The 22140-nt window shown below is 44.7% G+C and overlaps 1 protein-coding gene across 1 annotated transcript in view; it reads left to right on the forward strand.

Moving 5' to 3' along the window:
• Nucleotides 1-22140, forward strand: part of LOC128350597 (guanylate cyclase 2G-like) — a 114579-nt gene that overhangs the window by 75151 nt on the left and 17288 nt on the right. The window contains exons 17-18 of the mRNA XM_053308994.1: nucleotides 1604-1796; nucleotides 12688-12862. Of these exons, the coding sequence (XP_053164969.1) occupies nucleotides 1604-1796; nucleotides 12688-12862 (368 nt within the window). The remainder of the gene's footprint in view (nucleotides 1-1603; nucleotides 1797-12687; nucleotides 12863-22140) is intronic.

The raw sequence follows: 22140 nt of genomic DNA on the forward strand, positions 1-22140 counted from the left end.
CTACTGGTCTGTGTCTTTCCTCATCTACATGCCATCTGTGTCTGTAGTTTTCCTGTTTTACCACGGTTGTTGTCCATATTCTTTCTCCTACTAGAAGCCTGGCTTGCCTATCTAAACTGGGATGGGATATGCTCCTGAGCCTCTTAAAGGCTCTAACTGACTTAATTACGTCCTGCCTCTGGAGCGTGCTGGGGAAGATAACCCACGTGAGATGTCCTCAACTTCAGCAGCAAGAAGAAGCCTTCATGGTGAGTGACCAATGCTCCTTTTCTTTCTTTAAAAAAAATAAACTTCTGTAGTTCATGGCCAAAATAAATTATACTAGCTGGGCCTCTAGTTCTCACCTGCCCACCCCCCACCGCCATTCTTTTTCCCTGCCCGCTGTTTTCTCCCTCCCTGCCATCGTTTTCTGTGCTCCCCGCTGCCGCCATTTTCTCCCCCCGCCGATCTTTTGTGTTCCGCGTCGCCCGCAAGCCTGTCCACTGGCACCGCTGCTTTCCTCTCCTCCCTGCTGGCAACCCACTCATGAACTCTTGTGAGAGCTGCCACGCAAGGGATTAGCGACAGCTATGCCTTAGAGAAATATCTATAGATACTATTACTACAAATATTTATATACTGCTTTTCAACAAATGTTCCCATTTGTATGCATTTGGTTTCTGGCTAAATCAATTCTATACAATAAACAATTATGCTTATAAAGCAGTGATTCTCAAACTTGCAGGAGCAGCATATACTTTTCACATGGACTAGAGAAATGCCAGCCTACAGAGACTACAAGGTACCCCTCAGGAAATCCCTCAAGTACCCCTAGGGGTACATAAAGCACAGTTGGTAAATCACAGTAATAATAAATAAATAAATTTCAGTATTGCTATGGCATATGGCCAAACAAATGCATTTACTTACAAGGATCCTCAACTAATCTGTACAAAAATATCAAAATAATAAATAATTAAATGGCCCTAGGTCTGTATCCCAAAGGTATACATTCATTTGCTGGAAAAGGTGACATTTTGACCTATGGTGACAACGCTGTTATAGTTGTTAGGAAGTATGGATGTGAGCACAAAAAATGCTTTTCACATATACTCCTTTTTTGTAATTTCATCTTGAATCTAGCCAAGAGTTGGCACCCACATCTTGCTGAGAAGCTTGGCTCTCACTGTTCAGATCTCTGCTCCTCCACCCACATCCCACTCCACCCTGGAAATATGAAATGGTGATCCTGCCCAAATTGCTAAAAAAACTTTGCTAGAAACCTGCCACAATTCTCAAAATTACAATATTATTAAAACTGACCTGTTTCACTAGCAGTACATATATTTTTCAGCAAATAATATTTATTTTTAACCTTAAAAATTATATATTATCATTTCACTTAACAGAAGGCAATCATAAAACATTGTGGCTTCAGTCTTATATACATCTAAGCAGGCCTATATCTCCAGTGATTTTGTTGAGAGTTAATTGTATGTAACTGCACTTGGTTTAATTATGTCACTATGATGTTAAGGATCAGCTGTGCTTTTCTTCCAACGTAAAGATAGCAAACAGAAAAAATGCAGGAAATTATTTTCCCCTCTTACTTCTCTTGTTCCAGCTTTATTGGAGAGCAGCTTGTTGCTGGGAGATCAGTGGAACCCGAGAGCTTTGATTCTGTCACCATTTTCTTCTCAGACATTGTTGGCTTTACCAAGTTGTGTTCTTTCAGCTCTCCACTGCAAGTTGTTAGTCTTCTCAATGACCTATACAGTTTATTTGATAACATCATTAAAACATATGATGTCTACAAGGTAGGACAGAAAGTATTAATTGTGGGTAAGAAATTGGGGTAATTCTAGGAACATTCTGCTTATTTTGCTGCGCTTAATAACAGCCTGTTTTTGACACTGTACACTACATGACTTTGTTTCATATAGAGATAATGCACAGAAAATGCATGGCACTTCTAGCTGCATTCCTTCTAGCATTATCTACGTTGCTGTTCCATTTTGAGTTGAAAACATAGTTGCATTGCTACTTCCATGCCAGCAGGTTCTCAAACACTTTCATAATGCTATGACTTTTTTTTAACATTGTGATTTTAATTCATCTGTGAAAGACAGTATACCAAGCTGAATGCATGAATGGTGTAAAATGATGTGGTCAAACCTTCCTCTCCCTGCCCCCTTGTTCATGTGGTTCTTCAATGTGGTCTCTATCTTCTACACATATGGGCTATGCGCCTGCGCAGAGACCACGTCTGAATCTAACTAGCTCGATTTCTCCTGCTGGTGGGGGGGACCCAACCCCAAGCCACTATATGTGGCTGCACCACTCCTCAGTCTTTCTTTGTCCGTGCTTCAGCAAACATACCTGTAGTGGTGTCTTTCAGCTCGGCAACTCTTTGGCTCTGGAAGCCTGGTTGTGTTTTCTCCTGTTTTCTTCTGCTTCTCTAGTTTTCCTTTGTTTTTCTCTTCACGCAGTTGCATTTTTTCACCTTTGCATTTTCTTTTAACGGTCTTTCCTTCAAGCTCTGGTCCCTGCTGGGATGGAGCGTGGTGGCCTGCCGGCCCTCAGCGTGTATGCCAGGTATGAAGAACTTTTAAAAGTGTATCCACTGTGGATCGAACCTTTCCTCCCCTGATACTCACACGGAGTGCCTCTTGTGTTTGGAGGAGTCCCACATTGTCAAGACCTGTTTGCATTGCGAGAAGTTTACTAAGCAGGCTCGCAGAAATAGGGCTTCTCACTTGCGCGCTGCCCTGTGGGATCTGGCTCTCCATTCTTTGGAAGCCTTAAAAGTTAAACAGTCTCTGAAAATGGCTGCTTTGATGTGGGCAGACTGATCGGCTGTCGATACCGTGGAGGACCAGGTCCCGGTATTGGGATCGTTGCACTTGGATTCTCAGCCTTTGGCAGCATCAAGTGATAGGGTGCGGTCGGATGAGCTCCCCTCTTACCAGTCTCAGGCAGCTTCTGCGATTTCCCCCAAATTCGTCGGGAGTAAAGACAAAGAAGAAGAAGTCTAAGACTCAGAAGCACTCCCCAATGGATCAAGATCAAACCCAGGCCCGGACTTCTGGTTGGACGGCTGAAGAGGCTGCATGCTTCCTGACAGGGGAGACCAAGGAGGAGTTGTTTTGGGGGGAGGGGGTTGAGCCTTCTTAACCACACCACCACCCGGGATTAAAGGGATTGGACTGAGATTGTCCACTGCATCACCTGGAGCCTGCTCCTTATCTCAAGTTGCACTGGAAAGTACAGCTTTGATTTAAGTCGAGCGGTGGGGGCTGCGATTCATCAAGCTATACTCCTCCTTTGGAAATCCAAGGACAGAAGCTTCTCTGGCATCCAATTTTTTTTGGTTTGGATTATAATTAATGGTTATAGGTCAAGAAGCTTACCCCGAAGCATGATCAGTGATAAATTGCTGGAATTTTACCTGCTGTTGCTGTAACGATTGGGCTGCCGTCAAGCCATGGCTGAGAGGTCTGTGTGAGTCTGTCAACCATAAATTAAGGTTGGGAACTGAATCTGTGTATTAAATGCTGCAATTCACGTATTGAACTGATGGTTAAAAATTCCAAAACTTAAAAATTAAAGTAGTTGGGACTATTCTGTGAATCCTCCAGAGAGAGTAAAACTTAAGAAGCAAGTGCTCTTTGCAGTTGAATATGTCTATCAGCAACTGCACCAATTAGATGAAGAAGGAGGACCATTGAACTGTGGGAAAATAAATTTGCGGTGATAAGACAGAAGGGCTGTGGTCTGGAGCTGAGTCTATTTGGAAACAATTGGAGGCCTGTACATTTTTTGATAACAAGGAGACTGAATTTTGCTCTAAGAGTTGTGTTTCTGTGTTTGACTATTTACCTACTGCTTTATGTGAAGAAGAGTTGAAAATAATGCAAAAAGTTAAACAACAGAATCCAACACAAGCCAGAAGGCTTTCTGTCCCAAACCCAGGCTTGGGGGAAGGGAAAATGTCATCAGAGCTGAATGAGACATTAGTTGCTATGAAACAACTACTAGAAGCTAACTCTGGGACCTTACAACAAGTAAGTCAGGACATACAAACACTGAATAAGAGAACATCAAATATTGAGGAGACAGTGGAAAAATTAGCTGATGACAATAAAGAATTTAAAAGAAGGGTAGAAAGTTTGGAGCAAGACCTGGGATCATTAAGAGATGATAGGGAAAAATTACTAGACCAGATGGCTTTGCTAGAACTGAGACAAAAAGAGCGCCTTCTGAGGTTTAGAGGAATCCCAGAAAAAACTGGGCAAGATATCAGGAAAGTGCTTAGGGAGGAACTTGCACTTCTTTTAGGAACCTCAAGTGAAGAGATGGACAAGCAGATAGATTCAGCTTTTAGTCTAAATTCTGTATATGCCACAACGAACAAGGTACCAAGATATTCTGTGGTTCAATTTAACTCCAAACCAATCACAGAGCAGATACTGCAAGAACATTTTGCTAAAGCCCTTACCATTGAAGGCCAACATGTTAGAGTTTTGAAAGAAATACCATCCAGGATCTTAATGAAATGTAAGGATTACAAATTTTTAACAAATGCCTCAAATGCCAATGGATGGGAAGTGCCTGAAGGGGTCTCCTTTTTTTACAAAGGGAAGAGGAAGAGGTTTACAGAGCTCCTCAAAGTGCAAGAATTTTGGCGTAAATACAAAAAGACTTTTAACTCCAGAGCACCCGGATTTAAGGTTGTATTTTGATGCTGCTTGTTTGACGTGGTTAAAGGAATTGAGAACATTAAGAAATTCCAGAATACTTGATGTGGAAGGATTTGATAGAAGGTTTGGATGGCATTCTTATTTGTGGTACGATAAAACTCAAGTGCATAAAGATGTTCTTAATCACTATGTAAGAAGGAGTCTAATGCGAGTGTGGGTAAAATATAAAACATGGCTGGAACCTAAAATTCCATTATGGGTATCCCCGATTGAAGCTTTGGCACGTAAAGAGATAAATATGCAGTCTGAATGGGGTACCTATAGAGATTTGTTATGTTTTCAAGATAAGGGCTGTAAATTAAAAAATCTAGCTGAAGTCCAAGATTTGGTTAGCAACTGGTTTCAGTACATCAACTAAACGAAATTTACAAGAAGGATCTTAAAGCTGGATTTGAGGAACAGATGTCGAGATTTGAGATGGAGCTGTGTGAAAATGATGAAAAATTAGTCTCTAAGATGTATAAGTTGTTGCTTTTGGAGGAGACAAGAGATGAAGTGGTTAAAATGACTATGATAAAATGGGCTCAAGATGTGGGTCATAATATAGAGATGGCAGCTTGGGAAAAATTATGGAAAACTGATTTAAAGTTCACTGCCTGTTACACTTTAAAAGAAAATTGTTATAAGATGATGTACAGGTGGTATCTGACACTGAAAAAATTAGCATTAATGTATAAAAATGTTTCACATAAATGTTGGAAATATGGACAATGTGAAGGAACTTTCTTTCATATGTGGTGGTCATGCAGGAAGGCAAAGGCCTTTTGGGATATGATATATAATGAGTTGAAGAAAATTTTTAAAATGACATTTCCTAAGAGGCCAGAATCCTTCTTGCTGGGAATAACTCAAGGAGAGTTCTCTAGAAGAAACTTAACTTTTTTTATGTATGCAGCCACGGCGGCTAGAATAGTATACGTGCAGAAATGGAAAGACAATAAAATGCCTTCAAAAGAAGACTGGTTGATAAAAATTTTGCAATATGTGGAGATGGCAAAACTTGCAACACATATAAGGGATGAAAACTTGGAATGTTTCAAAGAAGATTGGGAACCTTTCTTGCTTTACTTAAAGAACTATTTTTCTAACATGGACCTTTCAGCAGGGTTTGAGATTTAGTAATTACAGCAGGTTGGGTAGGGTAAAATCGAATTGAAAGATGGAGTATATATGTTTTGTATTATTATAGCAATGGCTTATATGTATGGTTAACAAGAACCATGCAGACTGGTAAGCGGGAAGTCAATATTTACTTAATTAAGTGTAACTTGATTGTTAAGGTATTATTAAAATCAATAAAATTTTAAAATGCAAAAAAAAGGATCAAACCCAGGCCCCTAAGCCAGATCGATGGATGCCAAGGGATCGTTGGGCCCAGCCTCTAAGAAGGCCAAGACGATGTCGCTCCACACAGTGCAAAACACCTTGGTATCGACGTGTCCTGCTTTGCCTGTGCCGTCAGGGTTTTTGGACTCAGTTGCGGAGGGGGAACCCGACTGCGCTTTGGCTGAGGAAGAAGCCTACACTCCACCTGAGTTTGAACCCCATGCTTTGTGGATTCCTAGACATAGGTCACCCCCACATCAATACCAAGGAGAGTGATCCTCGGTGTATCAGCAGGATCTGTCCTGGGATTATCAGGATCGTTATCACACCATGGAGTATCATTCCCCTCTTTTGGAATCGGAGCGTGTATACAGCTCCTGGTGTCGGGACCATGGTTCCTATGATTGCTACCGGATGGATGGCAGCTCGGACTGCTCAGACTATGTTTGATCCCATTATGGGTCTTGCCATCTGGAAGACCTTGAGTATCGCAGCCTTTGGTACTGTAGACAGTCTGGATGCCCACGACGCATGCAGAGGGGCGACCGTGTTCCCACTCTCCATGTTGTTCGCCTCGGGACCGGGAGGATTGCGCTGGGGAATTCATGTTGGTATCGAAGCCGCACCAAGAGACAGTTCCAGTTCGGTGGTTGCTGCCAGAACCTTCGGTCCCAGCACTGGCCCACCCAGCTGATATGCCCAGTTCTCCATTGGGTTCAACCCCTGTGCCTCAGGACCAGTCGGTCGCAGGGGACCCTATGTCGGACAGCGAGGATAGTTCGCAGGACTTGGAGGCTGTCTCCCCGGGTTCGTCCCCACTTGGTCTCCACTCAGAAAGCCAGTTTCTCCGCCAGAGGACCTGACTATGTATACCGCCTATGTGACCCATATGGTGTCGGCTCTGGAGGTGAATATCGGTACCCTTCAAGAAGAGGAGCTGGACCCCCTGTTCAGCCTGATTGACTCAGAGGCCAAGGTGCCTGCTGCTTTGCCCTTCAACCTGGCCTTGTTGAAAATCGTGAAAGCCCACTGGAAGAAGCCTAATACGCTCTCTCAGCTGAATAGGCACCTGGAGAACTTCTACAGGGTGCAATTCCAGGAGGATACAGCCTTTTTGAAAAGTCACCCTACCCTGAACTCTATCATTGTAGAGGCCTCTTTACAGAGGTCCGGGGGTCATAGCCAGTCGACCCCAGGTGATAAAGAAGGCAAGAAATTGGACTTCTTTGGGAGAAGACTTTATTCTGCTGCAGCCTTGCACTCACATGTGGCAAACTATCAAGCATATAATGCTATATATAACCACTTCTTATGGGAGAAAGTGGGTCCATTCCTGGATCTCCTTCCTCAGGATAAGTGGGATCCTGTGAAGTTCTTTCTAAAGGAGGCTATGCAAATCTCCAAGCAGGAACTGTATTCTGCCCGTCACTCCATGGAGTGTGCCACTAAAGTGATGTCCACATCTGTGGCACTTAAGGCCACGCTTGGCTTAGGTAATCTGGCCTTCACTATGAGGCTCGTGCCAGGTTGGAGGACTTGCCCTTTGAGGGCTCTAGTATGTTCTCGGAATAAATTGATGGCACACTCCATAAAGTGCAAAAGTTGAGGAACACTGCACAATCCATGTCCTATAGCTCTCCATTGCCAAAGCTACAGAGAACTTCCAAATGGTCACCTCATCAGATGCAGAGAGCACCAGCTCACCACCAGCCGCCTTCTGAAAGGTTCTTTCAGAGCAACAAGTTCTCCCTCAGACAGAAATTGGGGGGACAACACAATAAGCCGGCCTTCCAGAAACCTAGCGCTAGCGTCCCACCAAAGAAACAATGACTTGGGGCACCTTGTTACCCACCTTTGTCTGTTTGCGGCGTGTTGAGACAAGGTCACTACGGACCAGTGGGTCCTTACAGTAGTACATTTGGGCTACGCCCTGGAGTTCTGTGGTCCACAGCCGGTATCTAGGATCGTGGTGACCCCTCGTATCCCAGAGTTGGACCAGGAGGTCATCTCTCTCCTAGAGAAGGACACGATTGAGGTTGTGTGAAATCCAGACAGTCCCGTGTTCTACTCCAGGTATTTCCTGGTGCCAAAGCTGGATGGTGGTCAGCGCCCTATCTTAGAACTCAGGGCTCTGAACAGGCATTTGATCTACAAAAGATTCCAGATGCTGTCGGTGCCTACCATCATGACCATCTTGGACAGGAACATGTGGATGGTCTCACTGGAGTTAAAAGATGCATACTGTCATGTGTCCATAAGGCCTCAACATTGTCGCTTCCTGCGATTCCAGATAGGAAGGATCTCCTATCAATTCAAGGCATTGCCTCACTACAGCTCCTTGCGTTTTCACGAAGTGCCTGGCCCTGGTGGTGGCGTTCCTACAGGAACACAGCCTGCAAGTACTGCCATACTTCGACGATTGGCTGATTGTGGAGAGTACAGAACAGGCGGCCTTGGAGGCCCTCGAGAGTGTGATTGATAACCTCCAGGAGTTGGGGTTCCAGATAAACTTCAAAAAGTCTCAGATGGAACCTACTTGGCAGATTCAGTTCATTGGACTGATATTTGACATGGCCTTGGAAAAGGTCTTCCTTCCGGAGACCTGTATCGCAACTCTTTGGAGACTGGCAGTGGTCTTCTCAGCCGGAGGCCCACAAACCTTGTGCTTTGTACAATGCCTGTTGGGCCACATGGTGTCCAGCACTTATGTTCTACCTCACAAATGTCTTCAATCCTCTGGGATCTGGATCATCTTCAGCATTTGCCCTCTCTGGGGGTATGAGCGGCAGTCCACTGGTAGACGGAGGTCCGGCACCTAAGCATTGGTGCCCCTTTCCAGGTGCCTGCTCCCTCCCAAATGGTCACGATAGATGCCTCGGAGCTCAGTTGGGGAGCTCACCTGGACAGCCTTCGTCTGAGTGGCCACTGGTCTCCAGAGGAACGGACTCAATACATAAAGTATCTGAAGCTGTTGGTGGCTGCTAGGAAGCCATCTACATGGAAGTCTTATAATCACAAGTGGGCTCGCTTTGTGTCCTTTGCCACCCTGCATGCCTGTAATCCATCTGTGCAAGACATTTGTAATTATCTGTTGTCCCTTAAGGAATCTGGGTTGAAACTTGTCTCCCTTAAGGTATAGTTGGCTGCCATTGTGGCCCATTCTCCCTCTGACCGGATTTCATGATTCAAAGATCCGGTGGTTAAAAGTTTCCTGAAAGGTCTGCAACACTTGTTTCTAGATGATCCGGTCATGTCACCAGCCTGAAACGTGGTTCTGGCTGGTCTGCTAAGGCCACCCTTTGAGCCTTTGGTTTCTATTGACCCTCATTTCCTGGCTTGGAAGGTCACTTTTTTGGTGGCCGTTACTTCCGCCAGTAGGGTTAGTGAGTTGCGGGCCCTGCGGGCTGACCAACCGCACCTGCAGTTCCATAAGGTCAAGGTAGTACTCAGGATGGATGTCAAGTTCCTGCCTAAGGTGATGTCCATGTTTCACCGCTCGTCCCCACTCACTTTGCCCATGTTCTTTCCAAATCCTTCATTGGATGTGGAGAGGCGGTTGCATCATTTGGATGTACGTAGGGCTCTGTCCTTTTACGTGCAGAGATCTGCTGAGTGGGGGAAGTCCCCCTCTTTGTTTATTTTGTACGATGGGCCACGGAAAGGGTTTCAGGTCTCAGCCCAATCCATTTCCCGGTGGATAGTCTCCACTACTGAATTGTGTTATCAACTGGCCGGTAAGCAGTTGCTGCCCCTGTGGAGGCTCACTCTGTTAGGTCCATGGCAGCCTCTGGGGCCTTTGATCAGGCGGTCCTGTTGGACGCTATCTATCAGACAGCTACTTGGGCTTCACCCCATTTGTTTATTCAGCATTATGCTATCGATGTTAGAGCTCATAATGATGCTGTATTTGGCAGGAGTGTCCTGCAATCGATTTTCAGTTGAGCTGCTTGTCCTGGAATAAATTCTTCCTGGTTGTTTACCTGTTGCCTCTGTTTTCCCCCTCCTCCTTGTGTGCTTCCTTGGTATAAGCCCATATGTGTAGAAGACAGAGACCACATCAAAGAACTACAGGTTACTCACCTGTAATGTTGGTTCTTCTAGTGGTCATCTGTACTTCTACACGCCCTCCCATCCTCCCTGCTAGGGTCGCTGAAGCTTGATCCTGTGACTGAGGGGATGAGGAGTGGCACAGCCGCATATAGCGGCTGGGGGGCGGGGTTCCTGCCAAAAGCAGGAGAAATTGAGCTCGTTAGATTCTGACGTGGTCTCTGCGCAGGCTCATAGCCCATTTGTGTAGAAGTACAGATGACCACTAGAAGAACCAATGTTACAGGTGAGTTACCTGTAGTATCTGGGCATGCATCTGTTGAAAATACACTGAAATGATCTAGTTCTTTGCCTCAGTAGGCTTTTTGTATGATCAAAACCCCAGAGTCACACTTTTAAATGTTTTATGCAAAAACATGAGGCGTATAGGATGGTAAAATGTAGCAAAAGACACATAAAATGTAAATACATGGCTAAAGGTAAAGTGTGCCATCATGTCAGGGTCGACTCCTGGTGACCACAGAGCCCTGTGGTTGTCTTTGGAAGAATACAAGAGGGGTTTACCATTGCCTCCTCCTGTGCAGTATGAGATGATGCCTTTCAGCATCTTCCTATATCGCTGCTGCCCAATATAGGTGTTTCCCATAGTCTACCAGCGGGGATTCGAACCGGCAACCTATGGCTTGCTAGTCAAGTCGTTTCCCTGCTGCGCCATTAAGTGTCAAAAGAAACATCAAAATACAAGCCTACGCAAAAAATGTTAAATGTGTGGCATTTGAAGCTACTATTAAGAGTGATGTTATGAGTTAATAATAAAGATTAACCACTAAATTGATCTAAAACCCTCAACCAATACCCTTACGAGCAATCATATTTACCCTTCTTGTAGCTCTGCTAAAAAGAAATCAGTACAAACTAAACAAAGAATTAGCTACTCAGTGGATAGGCGAGCATATCAAAATATAAGTTGCATAGATGAAACATATAGATGAGGGTACAATACTTAAGAATTAATAAGAATGATTGTTATGAAGGTGAGAATGGAAGAGAGAGAAAATAGTTTATGAGAGATTTACCTTGGACAGAAGGAAGACTCAAAAGGAGAGAAACAAAGAAAAGGAAAAATATAAGTGAACAAAGGGAGGAAAAGAAAAATCCTTGCCTTTTCAAGCTGATTTTCCCCCTTTCTATACGTCAAAAGTCCTACTTCTCTTCTTTGTCTGTCTTTTCAGACTCTTGATTGGTTTCCACCTGTTGCACCTCAATTCTCGTTGGCTTTTTAGGCTCCTTATCTCCATAGCTATTAGAAATCTAATATTCTGTGTTGATGATGGCAACTTGGGGTTCCATCAAAAGTCCAGTTCCCACCTTTGACAGGACTTCTTTACTCCCCCAATTCACTGCTACCATTAGGCCTGGGAATTATTCTTCTTCTCCTCTCGTTAAGGTACCAGGTTGACAAGGCACAGGTAGAATGGCCTCCAATCTCCTCCTCACATACAATCCATGACTTGAAAGCCTTGATGATTTATCTGCTGCCTTATCGCCACAGACTCTCTTTGGCTACATGGTGCCAGGCTGTGCAAGCCTCTCTTGCAGGAGGCCCCTTTCTTCAAGCAAAATTAGCCTGTGTTGGCCTCTCTGCTAGAGTCTTTTCATAGTATAAAGCAAATGTGCTCGATTTTCCATTCAGATCCGTTTCCAGTCCATTGTTCCCTTTTCAGTATGAGCTTCCATAGTCCAGCATAGTCCAGAAATATAGGCCAGAGTAACACCTGTGTGCAGCTTGGCAAGTAATTTTCTTTCAATGACTGATGCCATATAATATATTGATATATGGATCCACAAATGTTTTGTTGTCCCTCCTTTACTCCTATCCAAATGCTGACCTGCCCTGTTATATATAACAGGAATAACAGATATGAGCTCTGTACATAGATGAACAAGAGGAGGAGGAGACTGCTCCTGCCTTTATCTGCTCATCTTCTCTCTCTCTGGGCAACATGGCAGAGAGAATTGGAGCCTGTGGAGCTACCCAGAGAGCTTGTAAACTGGGAAAGGCAATGGGGCACCTCCTTTCACTTGCACTCTTCCCCCCTCTATGGTGTGGCAGAGAGGAATGGGCTTTGCCAGAGATCAGTATTGCTGGGCATCTAGTGAGGGCCAAGGGCCCTCTGAAGGACCCATTGCTGATCTCTGAGAAAACTTCTGTGCCCAAAGCCCTCATGTAGTGGTGATGGAGAGATTCTTTCAAGCCTAACTAGGTAAGAGGAGTCTGTGGTGGTCAATTTTCCATGGGCCTCCCGAAACCTGAAGCTGGTCTTGAGCACAGCCCAATACAAGCATCTGCCTCTCATTCATTTATCCTTTCTCTAGGAAGAGAATTGTCAAATTCCCACCACTGCAGTGTCCAGAAAGGGAGGGTGCAGATATGCAAATAGACAGAAGTGGCTGTTAATGCAAAGAGCAGTTACTTCACCCTCTGTTCACTCATTTGCTCTTGGTCTTGGCAGCACACATTTTGCTCTGATTGTCTGATTACATAAGCACTAAATTTAACTTTCATTGTTTGCAGGTTGAAACTATTGGAGATGCCTACATGGTTGCCAGTGGCCTCCCCATTCGAAATGGGACAAAACATCTTGAGGAAATAGCTACCATGTCTTTGCATTTTCTCAGCACAATGACTTCTTTCAAGATTGGGCATATGCCCAATAAGAAACTGAAGCTGCGGATTGGTATTCATACAGGTAAAGGGCATCAGGCTCCTCTGAATCTTAAAATTTAAAATCTCTGAATTTTAAAGCTATCTTGTTTCCATCAATAAACATTTAATTTGTCAGCCAACATACAGATCATTAATGAGACAATAAATTGGTCTTTGATACTGCATATTTACAGCAGTGCACCCCAGACCTCTGCTAATAACTGAGTTATGTATTGCTTACAACTCATTTGGAAGGCCAATGGCAGAATAGTTAGGCAAAATAACAGGTATAACTTATCTGTTTATTTACTGGCCCATCTGGGCCTAGGACTGTTCAAGCCACTGAGGAGCTCATACAGGGTCAAGTACAACGTGTGTTGCAAAAATGTAACTGTTCCCTCCAGGTCCTCCAGTCTCATCCCAGAAACTCATTCTGGATTTCCCTCTTATATGTATTATTCCTCCATGTTGCTGGGATCAAAACTGTTCTATAGGGGCTAAAACTCTCAGTCCAAAAAATGCCCCCCCCCCAACACACTCCTTTAACGTCTCTGTTCTCTTGTTGTGAAAGAAAATCGAGATGGAATGTTTGCCAATGAGTAAAACACAAGCATGGATGATTTTGTACCAAAATGCCTGCAGTGATGGTTTTGCCCTGCAGTGATGATGATGATGATGATGATGATGATGATGTTATGAGTTACCATCATTACTTCTGCCATACAGAACAGTAAACAAGTGGCAGGGTTCAGAATGAACAGTGTTTGGTTCTGATTCTGCATAACTCATCCGGATAGTAGGGATGTACGGACCGGTCCAGTGGTTCAGTCTGGTGGTCTGGGAGTTCGTGGTCGAACCGAACCCCCCCCCGGTTCCGTCGGACCAGAACCGGACTGCTGGGTCCGGTCCGGCAGGTCTGCGAACTTAATTTTTTTTTAAAAAAGTCAATTAAGTACCTGTAGCCCCTTCGCGGGGCTTGCTAAAGGCACCGGTGGGGGCAGGTTCCCTCTCCCCCTGCCGGCCTTCGTCGTCACCTCCGCAGCCAGGTTAGTAATGCCTTTTCGGCCCTTTCGGGCCTCCGTAAGATCGAGTAGCTGCCATTTTGGGCTGCAAATGGCCCGTGGGCCGCAAAATGGCAAATGGCCGCAAATGGCCCAAGGGCATTTGCGCATGCATGGAGACTGCCAAAATGGCGGCCGCTCAATCTTACGGAGGCCTGAAAGGGCCAAAAAGGCATTACTTACCTGGCTGCGGTGGTGATGATGAAGGCTGGAGTGGGGAGAGGGAAGCAGCATAGACACCCCCCCCCACGGCTTCCCCAAGCCCCCCGAAGGGGCTACAGGTACTTAATTGACTTAAATTTTAAAAAAAGTTCACGGACCGGTCCGAGACTGGACCGGACTGGCGGGCATTTGATGGGGGGCCGGACCGAACTGGCCTGGTTCCATTTGAGGCCAGAACCGAACCAGGCCCGACGGTTCTGTGCACACTCCTACCGGATAGTGCCTTTATTTCTATCTGTGTACAAGAGAGTCTCTATCTAAAGTTTACAGTATGTACTACAGTTGGCCCTAGATGTCAAGCTGAGATGTTTGCCATGCTGTTCAGGTTTCCACAACAGAAAAACAGCTATTTTACTGAATTTGTGGTTCGCTTTGAGAATTTATCCGAGTCTTTAGCCCTATTCACTTCTTATAGAATCTGGGGAGGCTGTGTTCACATACAGTATCGCCAAACTTTGATGCCCCCTTCAGCTCATTCTGAAACCCTGTCCTTCTTTTCTCCATGCTTGAAGAGCTTCTCTGCTGAGACAAATGCTGTACTCATGGAGAGATTTCTCCTGTGTTCAGAGTGCTGGGGTGATTCAGCATTCCATATCCAAGCTGAGACTGAATCCGGCTAAGACGGAAGTACTCATTGTGCGGGGTCGGAACTCGAGAGATGATTTTGATCTGCCTGTTCTGGATGGGGTCACACTTCCCCAGAAGGAACAGGTATGCCATCTAGGGGTGCTTCTGGATCCGAGCCTCTCCCTGATGTCCCAGGTTGAGGCAGTGGCCAGAGGTGCCTTCTATCAGCTTTGGCTGATACGCCAGCTGCGTCCATTTCTTGAGGTGAATGACCTCAAAACAGTGGTACATCTGCTGTTAACCTCCAGACTAGATTACTGTAATGCGCTCTATGTGGGGCTGCCCTCGTACGTAGTCCGGAAACTACAGCTGGTCCAGAATGCAGCAGCCAGGCTGGTTTCTGGGTCATCTTGGAGAGACCATATAACTCCTTTATTGAACAACCGGCTTGTCTGGTGACCACTCAGGGACGGGCCTTCTCCGCAGCTGCTCTGAGGCTTTGGAATGCGCTCCCTAGTGAAATAAGAGCCTCCCCATCTCTGACAGCTTTAAAAAAGTCTTTAAAAACACATTTCTTCACCCAGGCTTTAAATTAATGTTTTAATGGTTTTAATGCTGTTTTAAAGTATTCTTTTGAAATTTTTAAATTGTTGGAATGTGTGTGGTTTCTCCCCCCCCCCCCATTTTTAAACAAATGTTTTACTTTGTTTTTATTCTGTTGTAAACCGCCCTGAGACATAAGTTTTGGGCGGTATAAAAATGTTTTAATAAATAAATAATAAATAAATATCATGGGTAGGATCTCTCCACAAGTACAGCATTTGTCTCTGCAGACACTCTTGTGTGAAATGGAGTTTCAGAATTTGTTAGTGTGTGGTGGGGCTTGTGGGCATGCTTTCAGGGATGCTGTATTCGGGTTTGGCATCCATAGATTCTGTAACAACTGAACAGGGCTCTTGTTATTGTTGGATTTAGGAAGAGCGAAAGTCACACTGTGGCCTCAGTTATTATTAAGATTGTACGTAGAGTATTTATATATTTGTAAATATAGGTTTACAAATTAATATATTTGTATATAAATATAGATTTTAAATATTTATAATAACATAGCTTTTCCACAAAAAAAGTTCTCAAAGTAGTTTATATAGCAAAACTATTGAGAAAATGGTTCTGTCACGCCCTCGATCTCCGACAGTGAGGAGGAAGGGGAAGCTGTCAACTTTCCTGCCGATTCAGGAGTGTCTGAGGGGCAGAGCCCGGCTGTCAGTGTTCAGGAAACGGCTGTGGTGGATTCAACTAATGATTTAGAGCAGGCACAGCAGCCTGAGTCAGCAGAAAGCATGGGGGACCAATCCGAAGAAGAGCTATGCAGTGGAACACCACTGACTCCACAGCAGCGCAGGATCACGAGACGTAGAACGCAATTGGAGGCTGTTAGGAGGAGCAGGTGCCTGTTGCTGGGGGCTGACAAGCCATGAATTCCTACCAGCTGGGAGCTCTCGGCTTGCTCTATAAATCACATCTACCAGCCTCCTACTCATTGCTGAGAATCAACGTTCGTCAACATTCCTTATCGATAGCGTTCAGCCAAGCCATGTCTGATTTCAGCGGCTCCGCTTGCTTCGTGAACTTCCCTAGCAGCTGGCCAGACCTTGACAGTTTCCCTCTCTAAACGGGGGCAGGTGGGAAGTAACACACGGGAGGCACCAGCCACAAAGACTGGGATCAATGTTGTTCCAAGTTGAACAGGGACAGTTGCCCTTCCCATACTAAAGATAAGAAAATATACCACTTTGCAGAGTTAGTGTAATAAATCTTCTTCTATTTCTCCCAGAGTCCACACTCCAGAGACAACACTGAAATGATTTTAGAGGCGGATTTAATTATTCAAAAAGTTAAATATTAATCACCTTAAACAGACATTTTACACATATATATTTAAATCAAAAGCCCCAATTCCTGCAAAAGGTGGCTATTCATGAGGGTACAAGTATGCAAAAGAAAGCACAGGAGTCTCACAACATTTGTAGTCCACAAAATGCGAGAGGCAGCAGATCCTCCAGTTTCTCTTCAGTTCTTAGGTCCCAGTCTCCCTGGCTCCTGTTGCTGATTCTGTGGTTGAATGAAGGATGCTTGAGAGCAGAAAACTGCCATTCTCTTCTCCTTTTCAATAGGTCATGTTTTTCTCTTCTTGTCTCAAACTCTTCTTTCATGCTCTAATTTCTTCTCTCAAGGTTGTCTTTGTTTTCCTCACACGGTTTTGCCTCTAACTTTCTTTCTTTTTTTCACCATCTTGATCGATCTCTTACAACAGGCAAGCCTGACTTGTTGCAGCATGTAAGGGCCTGGAGAGGTGTGTACTAAAAATTCTATCAACACAACCTTATGAAAGATAAGTAAAGGTTGTAGTGACATATAGGCAGATATTTGAATCAAGTGTAATCATGTCAATGGCATATAATCATAAGAAGATTGTGCAGAATCACAAATCATATGCTATCTAGTTTTTTAAACTATTTATTTGAATTGGTATATTGCCAGACATGCTGAATATGCTGAGAGGTTCTGTTACTGTTAGAGGTAATGTTCTGTTCTGTACTGCAGTAAGCAGCTAAACGTGTATTGCTGCTGTGTGGGTGATCTATTAGACAACTCATTTGCATTGCAGCAATGGCACATAAGGAACCTGAATCATACACAGGCCAACATCCTGACTTAAGTTGTACATGTACAGCCAGAAGATGCATGCCTGCAGTTCTAGCATCCTTGTGTGTAAAGGGGCAATTTTCACCAATCTCCCCTTCCCTCAGAACTATTCTGAACAATGCTCAAATATGTCTGATGGCTGCTCAGAGTCTCCATTCTCCTTCAGTGGGAGAGTGTATCCTAAGCTGGGTTGCTTCAACCACCTGCTCCGAGACAGGGCCAATCAGAGAAGGTTTGCTGAGGCAATGTGGGAGGGGCTACCCCCTCAGCCTCTAGCTTTTGCCCTGTCTCACTTGGAGCACGAGCATCTTTAGTTAGTGGGTGCAAGCTTACTTGCATTTTTCCCCTCCCCCTGCCTTTCCTCATGTGGATTAGCAGCAAGTTAGGTGGAAAGGGATATAGAGGCTTGGCAGAAACAATTCTTCAGGTGCTGGGGAGCCATGATTCTGAGTCTGATGAGTCACGTTGCGGCTTCTACAACATGGTTGTTCATGCACATAGCAGCGAGGGAGAGCCCTCTCCCTCTCTCTCAGAGGACTCCACCAGAACTTCAGTTTGTTGGGAGGACTGGCTTGCGGCAGTAGTTGTTGCCACTGAAGCCCACCCAAAGAAGCCAAAGGAGGCGCACTCCCTCACAAGGCCTCAATTAAACAAAAGCCCTCCAACAAGCAGTCGCTGATATTCATTCCCAATGCTCCTGATAACAGGGGTTTGGCAACCATGGAATCTGAAGCCGAGGGGCACATGGACAGCCAGGGCCATCACAAACCACCAGTGGGCAACACAGGCACAACTAACAGATGCCAATTGAAGGGGAGAATCTCAACAGCTCCAATCATCCCTGAGTGTGTGTTGGATCTGGCCCAGAGAAAGAGATGGAGACCCAGGGAAAGGGTCTGGAGGTATGCAATTCCTGCATACCTCCAGACCCTTCTCAGGCAACTGGTGGCGGATGAACTTAGCAAGAGACAGCCCTCTCCAGTTCCCTCCAATTCTATGCCAGGGTGCAAACTCCAACCATCTTTGTCTCCAGGCCCCTGCACTGTCTCAGCCATCAATTCAAACTCTAAAGGGCACTCTAAAGCCCATGGAGCATTCTAGCGATTCATCCAGCAGTTTGGAGTCTCCAAACTGCTGGAGACTGCAACAGAGTCTCTCAAACAAAAGAACATAAGAACAGCCCTGCTGGATCAGGCCTGAGGCCTATCTTGTCTAGCATCCTGCCTCACACAGTGGCCCACTAGATGCCTTTGGGAAGCCCACAAGCAAGAGGTAAGGGCATGCCCTCTCTCCTGTAGTTGCTCCCCTGCAGCTGGTATTCAGAGACATCTTGCCTCTGAGGCTGGAGGTGGCCTATAGCCACCAGACTAGTTGGCATTGATAGACTTGTCCCCCACAAATTTGTCTAAGCCAGTTTTAAAGCCATCCAAGCTAGTGGCCATCAACACATCCCCTGGCAGAGAATTCCATAGATTAATTATGCACTGTGTGGAAAAGTGCTTCCTGTTGTTGATCCTAATTTTCCCGACCTTCAGTATCATGGGATGGCCCAGGTTCTAGTGTTGTGAGAGAAGGAGAAAAAATTTTCTCTGTCCAATCTCTCTACTCCATGCATAATGTTATATATCTTGACCATGTCTCCCCGTAGTCACCTCTTTTCCAAAGTAAAGAACCCCAGATGCTGTAGCCTTGCCTCATAAGGAAGGTGCTTCTGGTCCCTGATCATCTTGGTTGCCCTCTTCTGCACCTTTTACAGTTCTACAGTATCTTTCTTAAGATATGGTGACCAGGACTGTACACAATTCTCCAAATGTGGCCATATCATAGATTTGTATAATGGCATTATAATACTAGTTTTTTTATATTCAATCCCCTTCCTAATGATCCTTAGCATGGAATTTGTCTTTTTCATAGCTGCCATGCACTGAGTCAACACTTTCAGCAAGCTGTCGACCATGACCCCAAGATCACTCTTCTGGTCAGTTACTGACAGCTCAGATCCCATCAGTGTATATGTGAAGTTGGGATTTTTTGCCCCAATATGCATCACTTTACCCCTGCTACCTAGGCAAAGAGGCACCTTTTCAACGTGGTGATTCTCTTTATTTAGCAGGGGGAGAGTTACTGGCCTGATCCAGCCCCAGCACAGTACCTCCAATAACTGTTGCTGGTGTCTATCTTATGTTTCTTTTTAGATTGTGAGCCTTTTGGGGACAGGGTTCCATCTTATTTAATTATTTATTTCTCTATGTAAACAGCTTTGGAAACTGTTGTTGAAAAGCAGTATAAATACTTGTTGCTGTTGCTGTTGTTTACATTTACTTACATTGAACCGCATTTGCCATTTTGTCACCTACTCACTCAGTTTGGAGAGATCCTTTTGGAGCTCCTCACAATCTGTTTTGGATTTCACTACCCTAAATAGTTTAGTGTCATCTGAAAATTTGGCCACCTCTCTGCTTACCCCAACTTCTAGATCATTAATGAACAAGTTAAAGAGCACTGATCCTAGTACAGATCTCTGGGGGAACCCACTTCTTATTTTCCTCCATTGTGAAAACTGTCAATTTATTCCTACCCTCTGTTTCCTGTCCTTCAACCAGTTACCAATCCACACATGAACCTGTCCCCTTATTCCATGACTGCTAAGTTTACTCAAGAGCCTTTAGTGAGGAACTTTGTCAAAATCTTTTTGGAAATCCAGGTATACTATATCAACCATTTCACCTTTATCCATATGCCTATTGCCACTCTCAAAGAACTCTAAAAGGTTAGTGAGGATGACTTACCCTTGTGGAAGCCATGCTGGTTCTCCTTTAGCAAAGCCCGTTCTTCTATGTGTTTAACAATTTTGTCCTTAAGTATGCGTTCCATCAATTTACCTGGCACCAAAGTTAAGCTAACTGGCCTGTAATTTCCCAGATCCACCTTGGATCCCTTTTTGAAAATCAGAGTTACATTAGCTACTTTCCAGTCCTTTGGTACAGAGCCTGACTGTCGGGACAAATTACATATTTTTCCTAGGAGCTCAGTAATTTCACATTTGAGTTCCTTCATAACTCTTGGGTAGATGCCATCTGGCCCTGGCAATTTGTTAGTTTTTAGTTTTTTAAGACAGTTTAGAACATCTTCCCTTTTCACCTCAAATTGGCCCAGTTCTTCACCCGCTAAAGCTGGAAAGCTCAATTCTGGAGAGGGCATATGGTGAGTGTCATCCGCTATGAAGACAGATGCAAAGAACTCATTCAGCTTCTCTGCAATATCCTTATCCTCCTTAATAATCCCTTTCACTCCCTCATCATCTAAGGTTCTAACCGCCTCTCAGGCAGGTTTTCTGCTTCTGATATATTTAAAGAAGTTTTTGTTATTCTCCATGACACTTCTAGCTATGTGCTCCTCAGACTCTTTTTGCACCCTTTATTGACTAGTATTGTGGTTTTAAATAAGTTCCATGCTTTCTGGAGTGATTTGAACCTCCTGACTTTCCTTTTCAGCATCCCTTTTACCAGTCCTCTCATTTTTTGGAAGTTTCCTCTTCTGAAGTCCAACACATCAATGTTGGACTTCCTTGGCAATGCCTCTTCCAGTTGCAACACCTAGTAATGTCCTAATTGTTGTGTGCTTTACAACTGGGGTGAATATTTCATCATAATCCTCTCCAAATGTTTGTGAGTAGCTGTCAGAAATCTGGCCATCTGGTAGGGAAGTCTTGGATGATAGTTCACAAAAGACTAAACTGGGTTGCAGAAGCGAAACATGGCTTGGAAATATTTCTCTCTCTCTGGCTCAGGCTGAAAGCTGTCAACACTAGGGATGACATACATTGCCTTCCAGCAGCTAACTGCAAGTTGTAGACGTGATTTATAGTCCAGGCTTATAACTCTCAGCTGGCAGGGATTCAAGGCTTATCAGCCCTCTGCAAGAGGCGCTTACTTCTCCTGACTGATTCCAGATGTGCCTGCCATCTTGTAACCCGTCTCTGCTGTGGAGTCAATGGGGGTTGCTTGCACGGCTCATCCTCTGGTTCATCAGTCCCTGTCTCTGCTGCCTCAGACTGCTGTACCTGCTCTGAGACAGCAGCCGGACCTGCTTCAGCCGTCTCTTGGGAACTGACAGCCAGGCTCTGCCCCTCAGGCACCCCTGCATCAGCTGAAGGGCTGTCAGCATCCCCTTCCTCCTTGCTATCTGAGAGCGAGGGCGTGATAGTAGCCTTTTGCAATAAGCCAAGCCTTGTTCCACTCAATTTTGTCTTCTGCATTATATTTAATCTCAAATGTCTGCCTTAGCCCATTGGTTGGCTTCCCCTTCTGACATTTCCCGGATCTCTTCCCAGGATGATGGTTCAGGTAACCTATTGGTACTAGCTTTATATGACAGGTGGAGAGGTGGCTTACTTTTGTTTGTCCTGGATGATCATCTTAGTTCAACCTCTGTTGATTCTTCTTCCCTCTGCACTTCAGTTGGTTGTATATTAACTTCAACCATTTGTTCAGAAGGTTCTTCTGTGTCTTTGAGTGGTAGTTCTCCTGATTCTTGTAAAGTAATGACATCATCAGCAAAGCTTTCCTCAAATGTCACGCTGCTAGTAATAGTCTCTTTATCTGTGTTTACGTCTAGACTTCTGTATCCTTTGGAGCATTCACTGTAGCCAACTAGAATTCCTTCCACTGCCCTGTTTTGCAACTTGGTACATTTGTCTTTTGGGATATATATATGTACGCTTTGCACCCAAATAATTTAATATATCCCACACTGGGTTTTTCTC

The sequence above is a fragment of the Hemicordylus capensis genome, chromosome 3 (genome assembly GCF_027244095.1).
Source record: "Hemicordylus capensis ecotype Gifberg chromosome 3, rHemCap1.1.pri, whole genome shotgun sequence".
NCBI lineage: Eukaryota > Metazoa > Chordata > Lepidosauria > Squamata > Cordylidae > Hemicordylus > Hemicordylus capensis.